This window comes from Spermophilus citellus, assembly GCF_964194105.1.
Source record: "Spermophilus citellus genome assembly, chromosome: X".
Taxonomy (NCBI): domain Eukaryota; kingdom Metazoa; phylum Chordata; class Mammalia; order Rodentia; family Sciuridae; genus Spermophilus; species Spermophilus citellus.
In genome coordinates this window covers 87444274-87461686 of record NC_138190.1, presented here as the reverse complement: position 1 = coordinate 87461686, position 17413 = coordinate 87444274, and the positions used below count along the sequence as shown (strand labels likewise).

The window sequence follows — 17413 nt, the reverse complement described above, 5'->3', positions numbered from 1 at the left end:
TGAGCAAGCACTATGTCTCCTAGAGTCTCACAATTGGACTGCAGTGCTGTGTCACTGCTAGGGTACCAAGGGCAGCTAAATGTACAGGGAGAAGAAAGGAGGGAGAAAGTAGGATGAAGAATGTTGGTTCTGGGGAGCTTATATGTAGAGGATAATGAGGGAAGGTCCAGGTCCAGGAGACACGAAGGTCAGGTCCTTCTGAATTGTTTCCCACATCTAGCCAGAGAGAAATTTCTAGCTCTAGCATATTATCAAACCCAGGGTCATTTTATGAGTCTGCCAGTTACCTACCCCCTTCCTGGAGTGGGGCTTTCATGGGGTTGCAAAATTGAGATGCCTAGGCCCTTCTAAAAGGCTGATTTCCTCAATGTTCACCCATTCCAGGCTTCACCACCTAGGCAGAGGGGCCTGAGAACTTTATTTTGTGAGTATGAATGGTATATCCCAACTACTCTTTTCTGCCATGGTTTAGTTTCTCTTCCCACACAGCCTTTGTCTCAAAGTTTCAAGGGATGTGTAGAAAGCCCTTTGGGGAGTGGGGGTGTGAGAAGTGGACATCTTGGCCACAAAAGCCAGAAGTAGAAGCAATTGATAAGGAAATCGAAAACAGTTACTTTTCATGATTTGCCTATTTTGTGCCTGGCTCTATTAGGTGGGACTTGAGAGTATAAAGAGAAGTGGGGGAGAGGGGAGAACAGGGTGCTGGAGAATAGTGTGGGAGCTGGGTGGGGGTTAGGAAACCAAGACGGCTGGAGGGAATTAAAAGCTAACATGGATGGAACCCAGATCATCGTGGGTGCTTCCTTCAAGACAGCCAGGACAACTTGGTTATGGCTAGGTCACAAAGGACTATTTCTAACTCTGGGGTATATTCACTCCAGAGGACTGTGAGACTGGCTTGAGCCCAGTTATGCCAGAACAAGAGAAGCTGCATCTAAGAGCTAGAGCCACTCCCCACTCTTGGCCTATCATCCACTAGCCACCACAGTTGGCTCCACCCAAAACCCCTAGAAAGGGTCAGACAGCTGTTCCAACTATTCCTGTAGGTGGGCCTCAGCATGGAAACAATGTGGAACTGTGGAAAGCCCAGAAGACTCTGTGGGAGATAAATGAGGATGAGAACAGAACTCTTTTTGGTAAAAATGAAGTGTTTTCCCTAAGTGCTGAGGGGTGGGAACCCAGCTCAGGAATGTTAACCTTTGCCCAGGCAAGTCTGCTAGATATGGAAAAGAGCAGCCACTTCCAGGAGGGGCTCGACTCCTTGGTCAATGACTTATGGGAAAGGGCTTCCCTGGGCTCCACCAAGGGTAACATGGGCTTTACAGGAACCTCTTTGACACTGGCACCCTGCATGGAGCTGCTAGATTCTGTTGCCCTTCCCTTTCCTGAACAGCTCCAAAGGGAAGCCCAGAGACCATCCATGTTCCTCTGTCTTCAGAGTACAGTGAGAAATTTCAATGTTATGACTCTTCCTTCAATCCTCTCTCTCTCTCTCAAAGTCAGGGAAGGGCACTCCCATATTTTCACAGTGGGCTCCAATGAATCTTTTGGCCCCTGCACTCATTCCATGAGAATTAAATTAAAAGGCATTTGGCTGTCCCTGCTTCCTGTTGCTGCCATCCCATGGATCTGTCTACAGGTGTGCCTCATATATTCCTTACTGCCTCTGAGGAAGCTTAGTTAGTTACTGAGTTGAGGAGAAGGCTCGTCTCTCTCCCAAACTTATCATCCTGCCAGGCCTTGGGGAAATTACTTACCAGAGGTTTGTCACCAAAGAGGTCTGATCCTTTCCCTCAGAGGATGGCATGAACCTGGAGGTGGAGTGAGCCCTTTGTGTCTTCCATGGAAAGGGAAAATAAATCAACAGAAGCTACTCTCTGTATGCCCCTCCTAAGCACCATGGAATGCCCAGTCCCACTCCTGCCATCCTTGCCAGCCTGGGAGGGCCATCCTGGCCCTGGTGTGGCGGGCCCAGTTGGGAGCAAGCCGGAATTCTGCAGGAACAAAGCTTCTGATTCAACAGCCAGGCCCTGACATAGCCGCCCCCTCCGGATTCCTGGGGGGTCAATAAACAAACAGGGTAACAGCCCCCGCCTCCTGGCCTGGCTCAGTTCTTCCTGCCTCCCTGAGTAGGATTGCTCAGAGCTCATCAGGACTCTGCCTGCCTGTGGCTCACTAGACACTGGATCTGGATTCCTGCTGAGAGATAATCATGGAGCTGCCTGATCTGGCCATGGACTCCCCAGGCAGCACAGGTAGGGTCAGGTCAGGAACCACAGGGTGGCTGAGTTCTGAGCGTGGTCCCCAGAGCTTGGCAGCTCCCTCACTTAGCTTTCATAGTGTGGTTGTGAGCTGTGGTTTTAAAGAGATGATTGATTTCCTAGATTGCCTGGAGAATCTTGTGTGAGGACAAAGTATGGTTTAAAGGCAGGGGAGATTACAGGAGTCTCAGCCACTAGCGGAGCCAGTTTCTTTCCACAGAAAGGCAGCAAAATAGACAGGCAGGCCTGAGGGTCTCTAGCTGGGGAAGAGCAGCTCAAGTTGAGATTTCCTATTCTAATTCCCTTTCCCTTGCGCTATCCTGATCCCTGGCTGGGCAGGCTTGGGACTGTGCTATGGGTAGCTACTCTCTTAAAGGTTATATAGCATAACTACCCTTCCCCCAACCCCCACAATAACCTAATAGGGTCCTACTAGTACATGGCAGAGCAAGTAATGGACTATGAGCCAAAGTTCCCAAGGCTAGAGCTTGGTAAGTTCCATGGCTTGTCCTCTTGGCTGCTGAATTTGGGTCAAAGTCCTTTGGAGATCAGGATTCAGATTGCTGCTTAAGTCCTCTCTTAGTTCATGCTCATCTTCATAACCATCTCTTTAGGATGATTTCCAACCTTCCTGACTGGTGGGATGTACAGGTGGGAAAGTGAAGAGACCACATAAAGGCCTAGGTCCATTTGGGAAGTAGAATATATACTACTGACAGCTCTGGTTGTTCTGCTCCCTCTCTGAATCTTTTTTTTTTTTTTTTGGTGGTGCTAGGGATTGAACCCAAGGCCTTGTGCATGCAAGGCAAGCACTCTACCAACTGAGCTATATCCCCAGTGCCCCCTCTCTGAATCTTTATGGGCCAGCCTCTCAGCTTTATTTTCTAGAAGATTAGTTGAACTGTGGGACCCTGAAATATGAGCCTATGGCTCAATTTGAATGCTATGGTTGTCAGCATTTGGGCAATTCCAACCAGCTTCTTACTTAATGCAAAAGTTCTTTCAGAATCCCATCTGGACAGTGGTCCTGACAGAACTTACAATAAGAGTAGTAATAATAGTAGTCAGCATTTCTATGGACTGACCTGTAACAAGAGAAAGCCTTGCAATGAATAGGGGTCACAGATTCTTTTTGTAACTCACCCTCTGAACACACCCATAGAAAATAGGATTTCTGAACCCTGGGACCAGCTCTTCTCTCTTGTTGTTTACTCTTGTTCCACCCTTGGCTAGACATAGATGAAGGCATGGCACACTCCAGGGATCAAAGGATGTCTGTGTTTCTGTCCAGGTTAGAGCTGCTGTCACCTCCCCTGCACCTTCTCAGGATGGTGCCAGGGTTCCCTGCCTAAGTCCAAAGCTGTTGAATGGGTCTATTGGTGCCGTTGACCCCCTGGAACCATCAGCCATGAATCTGTGTTGGAATGAAATAAAAAAGAAGTCTCACAACCTCCGGTAAGGCCTGGCCCCTAGAAACAGGTACCCATAAAGAATTGGCTGTGACAGCATTGGGCTTCTTTAGCTGTTGTACTTTGTCATTCTCCTCTCAAGCCTGTGTCCCCTCCTTTTCTCAGCTTTACTATCCACTTTTTTAATGCCCTCTATTCCTACCCATTAGTTTTTAGCCCAGATAAGAGAAACTCAGCAAGAGCCTGAAGATAATTTCTCCCCCTCCTTCTCTGGCACTGGGGAAAGAACCCTAAATTCTTTAGGACATTTAAATTTGAGCCTCAATTTTAAGTAGTTGTGTCACCTTGGATAAGTTGCTTGAGTTCTCAGAATGTTAGCTTCTACTTGTTTTGTTTTGTTTTAAGGGGGAAAATCAGTGAAGGAATAATACCTATCCTTACTACCTCAGTGTTGTCATGAGAATTCAAATAGAATGTGAAATGTTTTCTAAACTTAAACATGCTGAGGCATAAATGAAGAAAATTATTCCCCCTTCCTCCACTTTCTTTCATAGCTGTCCTCTATCTCTGTGGGTCTTATGTTTGTTTCCCATTTTTTTAATGCCCTCTATTCCTACCCATTAGTTTTCAGCCCAGCTAAGGGAAACCCAGTAAGAGCCTGAAGACAATTTTTAGATGTTATTCTCTTCCCCCTACCTCTCTATGTGTGCCTGACATTTTTCCTCTCCACCCCATCATCAAAGCCCAAACTCCTGGCTTCTGGTGGGCTCTGGTGAGGGTGAGGCAATGTGGAGAAGTTGAAAGAATGCCAGCCCTGAAGTCAGATAACCCGGGTTCAAATCATAGCACTACCAGTGACTCTCAACTGTGTGACTTTGGGCAAACTACTTAACCTCCCTGGGCAATAGTGATGCCTATCCCATAAGGTTGTTGTGAGAATTAGTTGAATCAATGATTTAGGTAAAGGGCTTAGCCCAGGTTAGGGAAGCAATGCATGAAGATAGTTGTTATTGCCAGCTAAGGGAAATGGGCTCAGTGGCTACACTCAACCATGACTAGCCTCTAACTTCCTACCACTGGGACCTCAGCTCATGTTTCATTTGCTGGGTAAGGGGAGGTAGAGATGATCATATGGTACACATTTGTTCTTCCATATCTTAGACCTTAAGCCAATACTCCTTATCATCCTTTGGGTCCCTCAGGCTGATTATATTTGTATGCATCCTTGCACATATGTGTGGCCCTGATCAATCATCTACCTTGTCCTTTCCATTTCCCACATCCTCTCGTGCTTAGAAGGCAGGCTTAGAACAGCCTCTATGGATGAACAGTTTTATGTGATTCAGATTTTTCCAGGGGGGGAAGGGAACAGCTGTCATCCCTAATGTCCCTGCTCAGTTTTCTTCCCTTCCCAGCCTGATGATGAGCATTCAACTGAAGTAACTGACATTCAAAAAAATGACATTTAAGCTATTTGAATTTGGGTTATCTGACCACCTGTGGTGTGACCCATTGGTTTTGGTATTGTGATCCATTTGGAGGGGCCTCAGGAGCTTCTGTGGATGGGTAGGAAGGAGGGATTTGGGCGTCCTTTCACTCCAGCTAGAGCAGCTACTCTTAAATATATTTTATATATTAAAGTTCCACATAAGTGTTTGTTTGAGAAAAATATGTTTTGTTACTTAAAAAGAAGATTGAACAGCACTGGTCTTACCCATTGTGTGCAGTGCTCGCCTAGAGGCCTTCACAGACCACAGTGGAAAGCTTCAGCTCCCTCTACAAGAAATTATTGACTGGCTCAGCCAAAAGGATGAGGAGTTATCAGCTCAGCTGCCCCTACAAGGGGATGTGGCCCTGGTGCAACAGGAGAAGGAGACACATGCGGTAAGTTAGAATCCTGCAGGCCATATTGTATAGCCTCTCATCATGGGAGGAGTCCCTTCCATAATACACTGATAGACAGGCACCCAGTTCTGCTTAGACACCCAAATCAACAGGAGGCTGTATGCAGACCTACTAGTCTGTGCATAGTATTTCACAGACTAAGTTTTTCTGTCCTATTTAGAATCCTTCCTTTATTTTTAACAGGATCATGGAGAAATGAACATAATATGATATCAGGTGAAAATGCATAGGATACAAAACCACATTCAGATGAATCTCAATTGTATGAAAATGTATATAGATATGTATGCATATATATATATATATATATATATATATATATATATATGTATATATCTTGACATTGGAAGGAACTATATAAAATATTATCAATGGTTAACTCTAGGTGATGAAATTGGAATTCATTTTAATTTTATTGATTATAATTTTCTAAAATTTTAAATATTTTTGTGACATATATTGCCTCTATAATCAGAAAATAACAATATCTCTTAAAAATGAAACAGAATGGGTTGGGGATGTGGCTCAAGCGGTAGTGTGCTCGCCTGGCATGCGTGCAGCCCGGGTTCGATCCTCAGCACCACATACAAAACAAAGATGTTTTGTCTGCCAATAACTAAAAAATAAATATTAAAAAATTCTCTCTCTCTCTCTCTCTCTCTCTCTCTCCCTCTCTCCCTCTCTCTTTAAAAAAAATGAAACAGAATGGAATATAATACAACAGGAAAATAAGCTATAACTATATGGTATAACATAGATGAAATTTACAAACAGTATCTTAAGTGAAAAGCAACCAAATATAAAAATAAAACATATTGTATTATTCCACTTATATTTGAAAGTAAGCAAAAAACTAATTGGTGATTAATCAGGATCATGGTTACCTTTTAGGGGAAAGGATGAGATAGTGACTAGAAGGGGCCCCCAGGGTGTCCTTTGGGATGCTGGTGGAGTTCTGTTTCCTGATCTCAGTACTAGTTACACAGATGGAATCACTCTATGGAAATTTATCAATCTATGCACTTCTGATATATGTACTCTGTGTTTCACAAAAATTACAAAAATGAATATAATTTCTGCCCATCCTGTTTTTATTCCTGTTAGTCTCTCTCTTAAAAGAGACTTTCTCAGTCTTCCAGTAAAACAAGATCCCCACATTTCTTTTTATCCTGTGACACAGCCAGACTCATCTCATACTAAATAGACCTTCATGCGTTAGAATTATTCTTCTGCCTATAGGGAGGACCATACCTCTTTTTGGTCTAGTAACTCAAAGACATTTGGTAATGCCAAGAAATCAAGTTGTACTGATAAGAAGAAGGATTATTAATTGTAGAATGTAATTTAAAGTGATTGAAAGACTTTCCTTTCCTGTTGACCATATTGCTAAACTTCACAGGCCTTTATGGAAGAAGTCAAATCTCGGGGCCCCTATATTTACTCCGTGCTGGAGTCAGCTCAGGCCTTCCTGTCCCAGCACCCATTTGAAGAATTAGAGGAGCCTCATTCTGAGAGCAAAGGTAAGTGGTCTTCTGTTCTATCCCCTTCTTTTTGAACTATATACCACTAAACAAACACCTTCCTGCTTTCCCAAAACTCATTTTCTCATATAAGGGAGGCTAATTTTCTCCCATGAGTTCAAAGTTGGAAAGAAGCAGGATTCATATTGTAAGAAAAAGCTGAAAGAGGACAGGACCTGGAACAGGGATCACCAGCATATGGGCCAAAGCTGTATGTGGCTCTCTGGAATATCACATGAAGCCTTTTAATGAGACATGAAAATATTTAAAAACATTCAAATCAATCAAACTAACAGTGAGTAAAAGTAGCAGTAGGTCCTTTCAAAACGTACTGTTTTCTAGCAACTCTGCAGGCTGAGGCAGGAGCATTGCAAATTCAAGGCTACCCTTGGCAACTTAGCAAGAACTTATCTCAAAATTAAAAAGTAAAAAGGGCTGGGGTATAGCTCAGTGATGGTAAAGTGCCAGTGGGTTCAATCCCCAACATAAAAACAAGTCAACAAACATACTACTTTACTCCAACATTAGAGGGACATGTAGCAATACTCTAATCAACCAGCAACTAAAAACCTTTTTAAAATCTTAAAAATTAGGCAATGACCTTTGAGAGAAAAATTGAGTGTAGCTTTTTGAGAACAACATTGATGGCTTCCAGCCCCTCTTTTGATGGAGAGGGATACTCTCAGTGGTTTACAAGGAAGCAGGGTAGGATCGATCCATGGTGACTAGGTCTAATTGCCAAGGGATGATGGCCCAGCAAGCCCTCTTCTCCAAAAAGAATCCTCAACCCTCTGAGATAGGCTGTAAATATCTTGGAGAGGAGCCTTCACTAATTGAGCCCTTTGTCAGTTCCATTCCCTTTCTGTTTATTTCTAGCCTCACGGTAGGAGGGCTAGTACTTAATTTGTTGCCCAATGGGTCACAGATAAGACATGAGCAAAAGAAAGCAAGACAATTCGAATTAGCCTGGGGTTTTAGGGCTCTGAATCTTCTTCCAAGGGGAAGTCTAAAGGAGGAAGAAGAGATCTACAAACTATGAGCCTAGGAAGAAAACCTGGGCACTTTATACCAACATTATCCGTGCTGGAATTTTATAAAATGCCTTCCTCCTTTAGATATAAGTGGATAGCAGTCACTAATACAAAAACCATCCCAGGGTCATATGGATAGGACTGACATATTTTACTACTTACCTTGCCCATTTTAAAAATATTTTTTTAGTTGTAGATGGACACAATTTCTCTCTTTATTTTTTTCTTTCTTTCTTTCTTTCTTTCTTTCTTTCTTTCTTTCTTTCTTTCTTTCTTTCTTTCTTTCTTTCTATGTGGTGCTAAGGATCAAACCCAGTGCCTTACACATGCAAGTCAAGCACTAAACCACTGAGTTACAACCCCAGCCCCACCTTGCCCATTTTTTAAAATATGAAGAAAACTTGATGATATAGTAAGCAGGAGAAACCAAAGTGGTAGTAGATACATGAACCAACATGTGGTAAAATTGTATAGAACTAAAGTGGGAATTCTGAACAAAATTGGTAGATTGTGTCAATGTCAAAATTCTGGTTGTAATATTGTACTATAGTTATATAAGATGTTACCATTTGGGCAAAGGGGGCGTGAGATCTTTGTACTATTTCTTACAACCACCTGAGAATGTATAATAATCTCAAAATAAAGTTTAATTTGAAAAAGAAACTTGAATGTGCAAAAGGAACTCAACCATGTAAAATATGTATTTGTGTGAATATGAATATATATGCAAACATGTACACAAGCATGCACCTGTACACATACATTATACAAAAGGATGTCTGTCTTTTCTTGGGCTGCTCTGGCCTGTTTAGCCTGATCTGGCTTCCTGTCTACACTTGCAGATACCTCCCCCAGACAACGGATCCAGAATCTTAGCCGCTTTGTATGGAAGCAGGCGACAGTAGCCAGTGAACTATGGGAGAAACTGACAGCCCGCTGTGTGGACCAGCACCGTCATATTGAGCGCACTCTAGAGCAGCTGTTGGAGATCCAAGGGGCAATGGAGGAATTAAGCACTACTCTGACACAAGCTGAAGGAGTCCGAGGCACTTGGGAACCTATTGGGGATCTCTTCATTGATTCACTTCCAGAGCACATCCAGGCTATTAAGGTATGCAGGACCTCTCCCCTGATTATAGTCACATCTGACACCTGATGCTTTCCTGATTCCCGATAATGTTCCTCCTGCTGAGACTTCATCATTGTCTTGGAACACAAATGAACCTCTTCTGGTTTATGTGCTAGATTTGGGACTGGCTTGGCTGTAGTTCCCTCTATATTTCTACTGTTTTTCTCTGATTTTCTATGATGAATAGAAGATAAGTATGAGAACAGTGGCCACACACACTTATTCTTGTTGCCCTAATAGGAAAGCTCCTAAGTTGTGTTTTTGAAAGAAAACCTGGGTAAAGAGGAAAGAGTTGAGGTCAATGACTAATGAGTTCTCTTTCCCACTCTCTGCTGTGTTACTTTGGTCCTGGTTCTCCAGCTATTCAAAGAAGAATTTTCCCCCATGAAAGATGGAGTGAAGTTGGTGAATGATCTGGCACACCAACTTGCCATTTCTGATGTGCACTTGTCAATGGACAATTCCCGGGCCCTGGAACAGATCAACATCCGGTGGAAACAGCTACAGGTATAAAAACAGCCTGGAATGAGCTGTGCAGAAGCACCTCAGTGTAATTTGGAATGAGCTGTGCAGACGCACCTCAGTGTAATTAGGCTTGGGGAAAACTTCTTCAGGCACAAAGGAAATGAAAGTGTATTGAAATGAAACCTACATGGAAAAAGAGTACTAGAAAATGTGTGATCTGGGAATAGGCTTCTTACCTCTGAGCTACAGGGAATGATTGAACTGAAGAAATGAGAGGGACCTGTTTAGATTTGAGCACTCAGGGTAGACAGGGACAAGAATGACTGTGACCTGGAGTTAGGGTGGCTCTTCTCTGCTTTGGAGAATGTGGGAAGGCTAGGAGTTGGGTGATGATTGGAGGGGCTGGAACCAGAGAAAAGCCAGCCTATAAAGGAGTTCATGAAGATTTTTGTTGGGCCAGGCACAGTGGTACATGCCTGTAATCCCAGTGGCTCTGGAGGCTGAGGCAGGAGGATCGTGAGTTCAAAGCCAGCCTCAGTAAAAGTGAAGTGCTAAGCAACTCAGTGAGACCCTGTCTCTAAATAAAAGACAAAATAGGGCTAAGGATGTGGCACAGTGGTTGAGTGCCCCTGAGTTCAATCGTCGGTACCAAAAAAAGAAAAAGATATCTGTTGGAACCTGGGGATCCCAAACTAAATAACTAGAATAGATCCATTGCTTTTCTACCTGTTCTTTCCATAGGTGTCAGTTGGTGAGAGGCTTAAGCAGCTCCAGGATGCCCATCGGGACTTTGGACCTGGGTCACAGCACTTCCTCTCTTGTATGTGAGCCAAATTGAACTTCACTTAGCAGAACCTCAACCACTTTCCAAGAGAACCTACATTTTTCTCTGGGGGCCTCGTGAAGCCTAGGATAACTTGGCATCCATGAAGCAATAGGGATAAAGCAGAGTGATAGTTAAAAGAACAGGTTCTCCAACCAGAGAGACCTAGGTCGGAGTCACTGTTCCTCAATTTAGTAGCTGTATAAGTTTGAAAAATCTTTCTGAACCTCAAATTTCCTATCTGTAGAAAGAGGAAAATATTATCTAGCTCATCCGCTATGGGAATTAAATGATTTTATTGTTAAACAATGTTATTGTGGACCAGATACCTTTTTAGATACTGGAGGACAGTTTACATTCTAGTGAAGAAAGGCATATTACAAACCAATAAGTAAAATATGTATAAGGTCAATTCATAACAAGTGCTATGGAAAAAAAAATAAAGCTAGGAAGGCATGGTTAGGGAGTACTTAAGGGAAAAGATATTACAGAAGCCTCACTGAGAGGGTAACAATCGAACAGATGCCTAAAGAAACCAAAAGAATGAACCAAGGGGTAGCTGAGGAAAGATACTAGGCAGCAATTTGAGATTCTTAAAGCAGAGGTGTACAGAGGAACAGCAAGGAGGCCCATGTGGAATAGAGCAAAAGGAGGAAGAGTGGGGAGGCCAGAGCACAGAGGGCCTTGTAGGTGAAAATAAGAACTTAGGATTATTCCAAATAGAATGGAGGTATACTGGCAGGGTTTGAGATGAGTGATAATGTGATCGGACTTATGTTGGAATATAGTGTTAAGATTAGATTGTTGGGAGGCAAGAATGGGATCAAGGAAAACTGTGAGGAAGCACATTGCAGTAATCTAGCCCAGACCAGGTGGGTAGCAGTGGATATACAGAAAGGAAAATTAGATATGCATACAAAGTATGAGCACATCTAACCTGGCACATAGTAGGAGAACCATAATCATTAACCATGGTCAGGTTTGTTACTGTTATAATCAGTGACATGCATCTACACCCACAGAGGATTCTTGTACTCAGGGAAACTGTCATGAATAGGTCCGTCAGACTTGCTGAGTCTCTCCTGGGAGATCTGGTAGATAAAGACACAGGATGATAGAGGCATGAGTTTCCAGAGTTCCTCATAAGAGGTGGGTAGGGTAGGGGGAAGAAGGAGAGAAATGGGCAGTACTGTTTCCCTCTGTCCCACAGGATAAGAAATTTGGCCTTCTTGTGGAAGGGCTTTAAATCCCATGAGGAAAGTAGGATCCACTTCATATCCACAGGATCAATCCAGCTGCCTGCAGTTAAATGAGTAGAAATGGCAGTCTGTTCAGGGAGAAGAATGTCAGGATAGGCAATATCATGTATTCCTGTTTGTGTCCTAGCCACATTTCTGATGTATTAGGGCATCAGTGACAACTTTTTCCCCTTTCCCAATATCAGGGAGAGCAATGTATTCTTTAGAAGTGTTTGCCCACCCTCATGGGTTATTAAGAACTGGCAGTGAAATTGAGACATCTCCTTTGGGGCTTGACTGCCTTTTGGGGGAGGATAGAGCAGGGGAATGGCCAGGAGACTGGGAGGCCTGAAGACCATTAGCGGCCAGTGGCCAGCTTTCTTTCTCTTTTCCTTTACCAGCCTCTGTCCAGGTTCCCTGGGAAAGAGCAATTTCACCCAATAAAGTTCCCTACTACATCAAGTGAGTGATCATCAGAATCAGAACTGGTCGGTCAACTGCCCACCCACTTCCTTGGTTGTCCTACCTATCCCCATCATTCCTTGTCTGTGGGGATTCCTCCATCTACTCCAGTTTTTTCTCCTACTCATCTCAAGAGCTCAAGATTCTACCTGAGTAAAGGTGAACCCTTGTGCTTTGGGACCTTCAGGATTCTATTGCAGCTTTTTACATCCAACCTATCACTGAGTGTATTGCTGTGTGTGTGTTGTGTGTGTGTGGGGGGGTGGACGATGGCACTATTAATGCTTTTGTTTGTAGCCACCAGGCTCAGACCACATGCTGGGACCATCCCAAGATGACTGAGTTATACCAAACATTAGGTAAGAATGTGGGGTACTTGTATAGGGTGGGGATCTATACAGGTCCCTTTGTCCTTCAATGTACATCAATGGGTGAATGGATGGAGAAAATATTATATCTACACACAATGGAATACTGTTAAGCCTTAGAAAGAAATCCTGCCATTTGTGAAATAAGCTAGGAACAGAAAGACAAATATCACATAATTTCACTTATGTAAGGAATCTAAACTCATAGAATGAGAGAGTAGAATGATAGGTTTCAGGGCCTGGTGGAGGAAGAAATGAGATATTGGTCAAAGGCTGCAAAGTTTTAATTATATAAGATGAATAAGTCCTAGAGCTCTACAGCATAGTACCTATTAATAATACTGTTTTCATACTTAAAATTTTTGCTAAGAGGGTAGATATTATGTTCTTATCCCACACATACTACTACTACTACTATGACAACAACAATGACCACTACTACTAATAATAATAAGTAAGGGGGCAGGAGGAAACTTTTGGAGGTGATAGATGGGTTTGTGACATAGTCGGTGGTGATGATTTCACAGTTTATACTTATCTCCAAACTCATGATGTTTCATATTCATTAAATATATATGTTTTTTGTATATCAATCATACTTGAATAAAGTGTTTTAAAAAAAAATAGAAGGGATCCTCAGTCAATAAGCAGGTGGAACAGAAGTGAGTGCTTTGTTCTTTCTCCAAAAGCATTCCTTTCTTTCCCTTCTGCACCTTCCTCAACTGGAGGCTGTACATTTCTGACCAACTATTCTATCATTACATTAGGGAATTATGACCTGCAGATGCGAGGTCTAATCTGCTTTGAAAGACACTGACCAAGCTGCAATGAGTGTGACTTTTGTGTGCCATATCTTTGACTAGGAAGAGAGACTCATCAATATGTTGCAAATCTTATCCATGTTGATGAGGTGAATACCGTTCATTCATTTTCACTGCTCTAGTGTGTTCCATTGTATATAGTAGTTTCTTTATCCATTCTACTGTTGATGAACATGTGGGTTTCTAGTTTGGAGCTAAGAAGAACAATGCTGCTGAGGATTTCTTATATATGTCTTCTCGTACTTGTGTGCAAGCGTTTCTCTAAGGCATGATTTTCAGTCTATAGATTATAACACCATTTTGGTGTGTTGTAACAAGCATTTAAAATTGAAATAGACTAAGAAATGTCAATATGTAACAAATCCTTAGTAAGTGTTGTATTTGATAGTAATTTTGTTTTTACATTATTAAAAAGCAGATTAGACCTCACATCTATGGGCATAATTCCCTAATGTAATGATAGAATAGTTGGTCAGAAATGTACAGCTTCCAGTTGAGGAAGGTGCAGAGGGGAAAGAAAGGAATGCTTTTGGAGAAAGAACAAAGCACTCACTTCTGTTCCACCTGCTTATTGACTGAGGTTCCCTTCTATTTTTTTTTTAAAACACTTTATTCAAGTATGATTGATATACAAAAAACATATATATTTAATGAATATGTTAGGTGTTGTTTTCTGACATGTTTAAGTCATTTAAACATGCACAAAAGAGTGTTTGCATATTAGGTCATGATGTAAAATGAATTTCTTACTATGAATCTTGGTCAAAAAATGTTTATAAATTACTGCTGTGGGATATATACCTGGTTATGTGGTAGGATACATGAGCATTCCATTTTTCTAGGCAATGCCTGAGTTGTTTTTCAAGATGATTATATAAATTCACACTTACACTAGCAGTTTTCATTCATACATATTTTCGTAGACACTTGCTGTTGTCAGACTTCTATTTTTTCCCAACCTGGTGGGAATAACATGGTATCTTGTTGGGGTTTTAATTTGCATTCACCTGATCTGAGTGAGTCTCTTTCCATTTTTTGCAGCTGATCTGAACAACATTAAGTTCTCAGCTTATCGCACTGCCATGAAGCTCCGCAGAGTCCAGAAGGCCCTGCGCCGTATGTCTCCTGTCACATTTCCCTAAGGCTTTGACCTTCATTGTCCTGTTCCTTATCTGTCTGCTGTTTCCTACTTTCATCCTATCTTGGCCAGGATTGTTGTTGATTAGTTTGGTGGGAACTCTGCAAAGGCTTGCATATTTTGTCTGTAGACACATGCTCTTTCTATGGTTCTTATACTCATTCCAAGCCCTAGACTTGTTTCCAAATTAACCCTATAGCTATCCAATTCTTTGTCCCTTTCCCCCTGCCCAACAAGGATAATCAAGCAATTAGTTCCTGTCCAGAAGTATCCATATCATGGTTTGCTATCTTGGGGTTATTGGATATAGCAATAACTGTTCTTTCAAGTTTCCTGGCCTAGGCACATCTGGGTAGGCTCATTCAGCCTTGGAAGTCATTAAAATGTACTCCTGATATGTGTCATATTTACCCAGCCATACCCAAGCCTTCACCAATATTATCTAGGTTTTCAGAACAAGGTTCATGTATAGACCTACTTACAGTTGAAACCTATGTAAAGACAGAGAAACTTAAAACAAAATATGATCTCTTAGGCACCAATACAACATAGGAGAGGAATTTATTCATGCCTCATCATCTTCTTGAAACTGGTGTCAAAGAAAATATGAGTATATAAATATGTTTGATTAATTTAGGGGATCTTTTGCTGCTCCCCCTTCTTGGGATAAGGGTCTTTAGTAAAGGAGAAGCTTATATTATCCTTGCACATGATATAAGCACATAGTCTGGAGATTGAGTCAAATGTGGGGATGCCGGTGACTTTATCTCCTAGTTCAATACTTGGTGTCCTACTTTTGGCTATATAGTTTCCCTTTCTCCTCTCTTTTCCAGTGGATCTGGTAACTCTAACTACAGCCCTGGAGATCTTCAATGAGCATGATCTACAGGCCAGTGATCATGTGATGGATGTGGTAGAGGTCATTCACTGCCTGACTGCCTTATATGAACGGCTAGAGGAGGAAAGAGGCATCCTGGTCAATGTGCCACTATGTGTAGACATGAGCCTCAACTGGCTCCTCAATGTTTTTGATAGGTAAGCAATTTCAGTCCTGCCAACTTCCAGGATAAATTCAGTGGGACATCTTCAGTGGATATGGTGGGAAGGGGTTGCTCCCATGGTGGACTTGGACCCACCGCAGTTTGGGGCATGTTTGGTCAGAGCTCTGCTGGAGTCAACTCAGTGAGGACAATGACTGCCCAGATGTTAACACTTCACATATATTCATGTTCTTAGTCTCTTCTTTTAAACCTAGTGGTCGCAGTGGAAAGATGCGGGCATTGTCCTTTAAGACTGGCATTGCATGCCTGTGTGGCACAGAAGTGAAAGAAAAGCTTCAGTGTGAGTACAACTCCAAAGTCTGGAGTGGTCTTGGGTGGAGGGAGAGGTGTTTCAGGGAGGAGTAAAGGTCTAAGATAAACATAAGGTAGGTCTTGTGACTCAGCAGAGGGCTGCTTGACCCACTTTGTGATGGTTCTTGGTCCAGGATTGCCAAGAATGCATGGCACCCAAAGGCAAAATTAACCCTAAGGCTTGTTATTATTCCCAGTGTCATTCTGAGTGGTTTAGTTTCTTCTGATCTGATGTAAGTACTTAGTTAGAATCCATGTTGATATCATGGGGTTTCTAGGGCCCTGACTTTTAGTTCTAGTCTGAAGCTGAAGGTGTGTCACACATTCTCCTGGAGATTTCTCATGTCATTACATAGACAGGTTGCAATAATCAACATTCTCTAGGAGATGAACAGTATGTATTTCTGTAGGTTTTAAACTTTATGGTTTATGGTATCTTTGTTTTCCCCTCCATCCTCAAACTTGTAATTCAGCATTTTGAACTTTTCTGCAGCACAGCGGCAGCTGTTAAATCCTAATGTGTATAGAGCTCTCTGCTAAATGGGGTGAATGCTAGGTCAAATTAAATATGGTCCTTGCTTCAAGGGGTTTACAGTCTGGAGAAGGAGATAGACGTGCATAGAAAGCATGTACTTTCCAAAGGGAAGGGGACTTTTCCAAGTATGTTTATGGCTCTATTATTTATTTTATCCAATATTCCTCTGTGATGAGATGATGTACAGTGATTATTTGTCCTCAATTTTCAAGTAATGAAACTGCAGCATAGAGAGGTTTATGACTTTTCCAAGATTCTGAAGCTAGTGAGCAATGGATACAGAACTCAAACCCAGGCCTTTTGCCTTCTGCTTTTGTGTATTTTCTAGACCTTTGGCGAGGTATGAAGCAGACAGACAATAACCTCTGGAAGAGGTTTGCTAAGATTGGCCTGAGATGGAGGAGGTTCTAGAAGTGCCAATACAGTCCATACTCAAATATAAGTACTCTAGTTTATTGCACAGCACGTAGAGGTCATTTTTAGATGATGGGATGTTTTGAATTAGCACCTCTTTTTGATTTATCCATGCCATTGCTTCCTTCCATTTGTGTGGACTATTGAGATATTACTGCAGTATTAAACTACATGAATAGGATAGGGTATGGAAGCCCAACTGTGATGCATGTGTAAATGCCCCTGAGCCTGAGCTCTCATACTGCTTCTTAAGGAATCTGTTTTCTCAATGGCGTCATTGTGTCTGGCACTACTCTTACACACAGCTTGCTTTCTGTCCTTCTTTGTCTCTTTCTCTTTCTACCTCTCTTCCTGATGATTTCCATTTGTGTCTGTCTTTCTTTTGCTCTCTGAACTCAGAGAATGCTATTTTTAGAACTCCTAGGCTTCTAGAAGCTAAGGGATAAATCTCTATGTATTATGGTTTCAAAAATCATTAGCTTAATCAATATATTCTCTCCCTGTCTTCATTTTCTGATTTTTCTCCTTATATCATTCTCTGG

At 42.1% G+C, this 17413-nt stretch overlaps 1 protein-coding gene across 3 annotated transcripts in view; it reads left to right on the top strand.

The window, feature by feature from the left end:
* DRP2 (dystrophin related protein 2) overlaps positions 1-17413 on the top strand; it is a 31821-nt gene that overhangs the window by 771 nt on the left and 13637 nt on the right. For 2 of the 3 annotated variants that reach the window (XR_014020081.1, XM_081277849.1), the window contains exons 2-12: positions 3553-3716; positions 5398-5554; positions 6975-7095; positions 8969-9237; positions 9616-9762; positions 10462-10540; positions 12183-12243; positions 12541-12602; positions 14474-14548; positions 15404-15605; positions 15826-15911. Coding sequence is in view for 2 of the 3 variants with exons in the window: in XM_081277849.1 (XP_081133975.1) it covers positions 3553-3716; positions 5398-5554; positions 6975-7095; positions 8969-9237; positions 9616-9762; positions 10462-10540; positions 12183-12243; positions 12541-12602; positions 14474-14548; positions 15404-15605; positions 15826-15911 (1423 nt within the window). In the remaining variant the exon portion in view is untranslated. Of the gene's footprint in view, positions 1-2119; positions 2256-3552; positions 3717-5397; positions 5555-6974; positions 7096-8968; positions 9238-9615; positions 9763-10461; positions 10541-12182; positions 12244-12540; positions 12603-14473; positions 14549-15403; positions 15606-15825; positions 15912-17413 lie in introns of those variants that run through there. The other variant, XM_081277850.1, reaches the window with a different exon arrangement.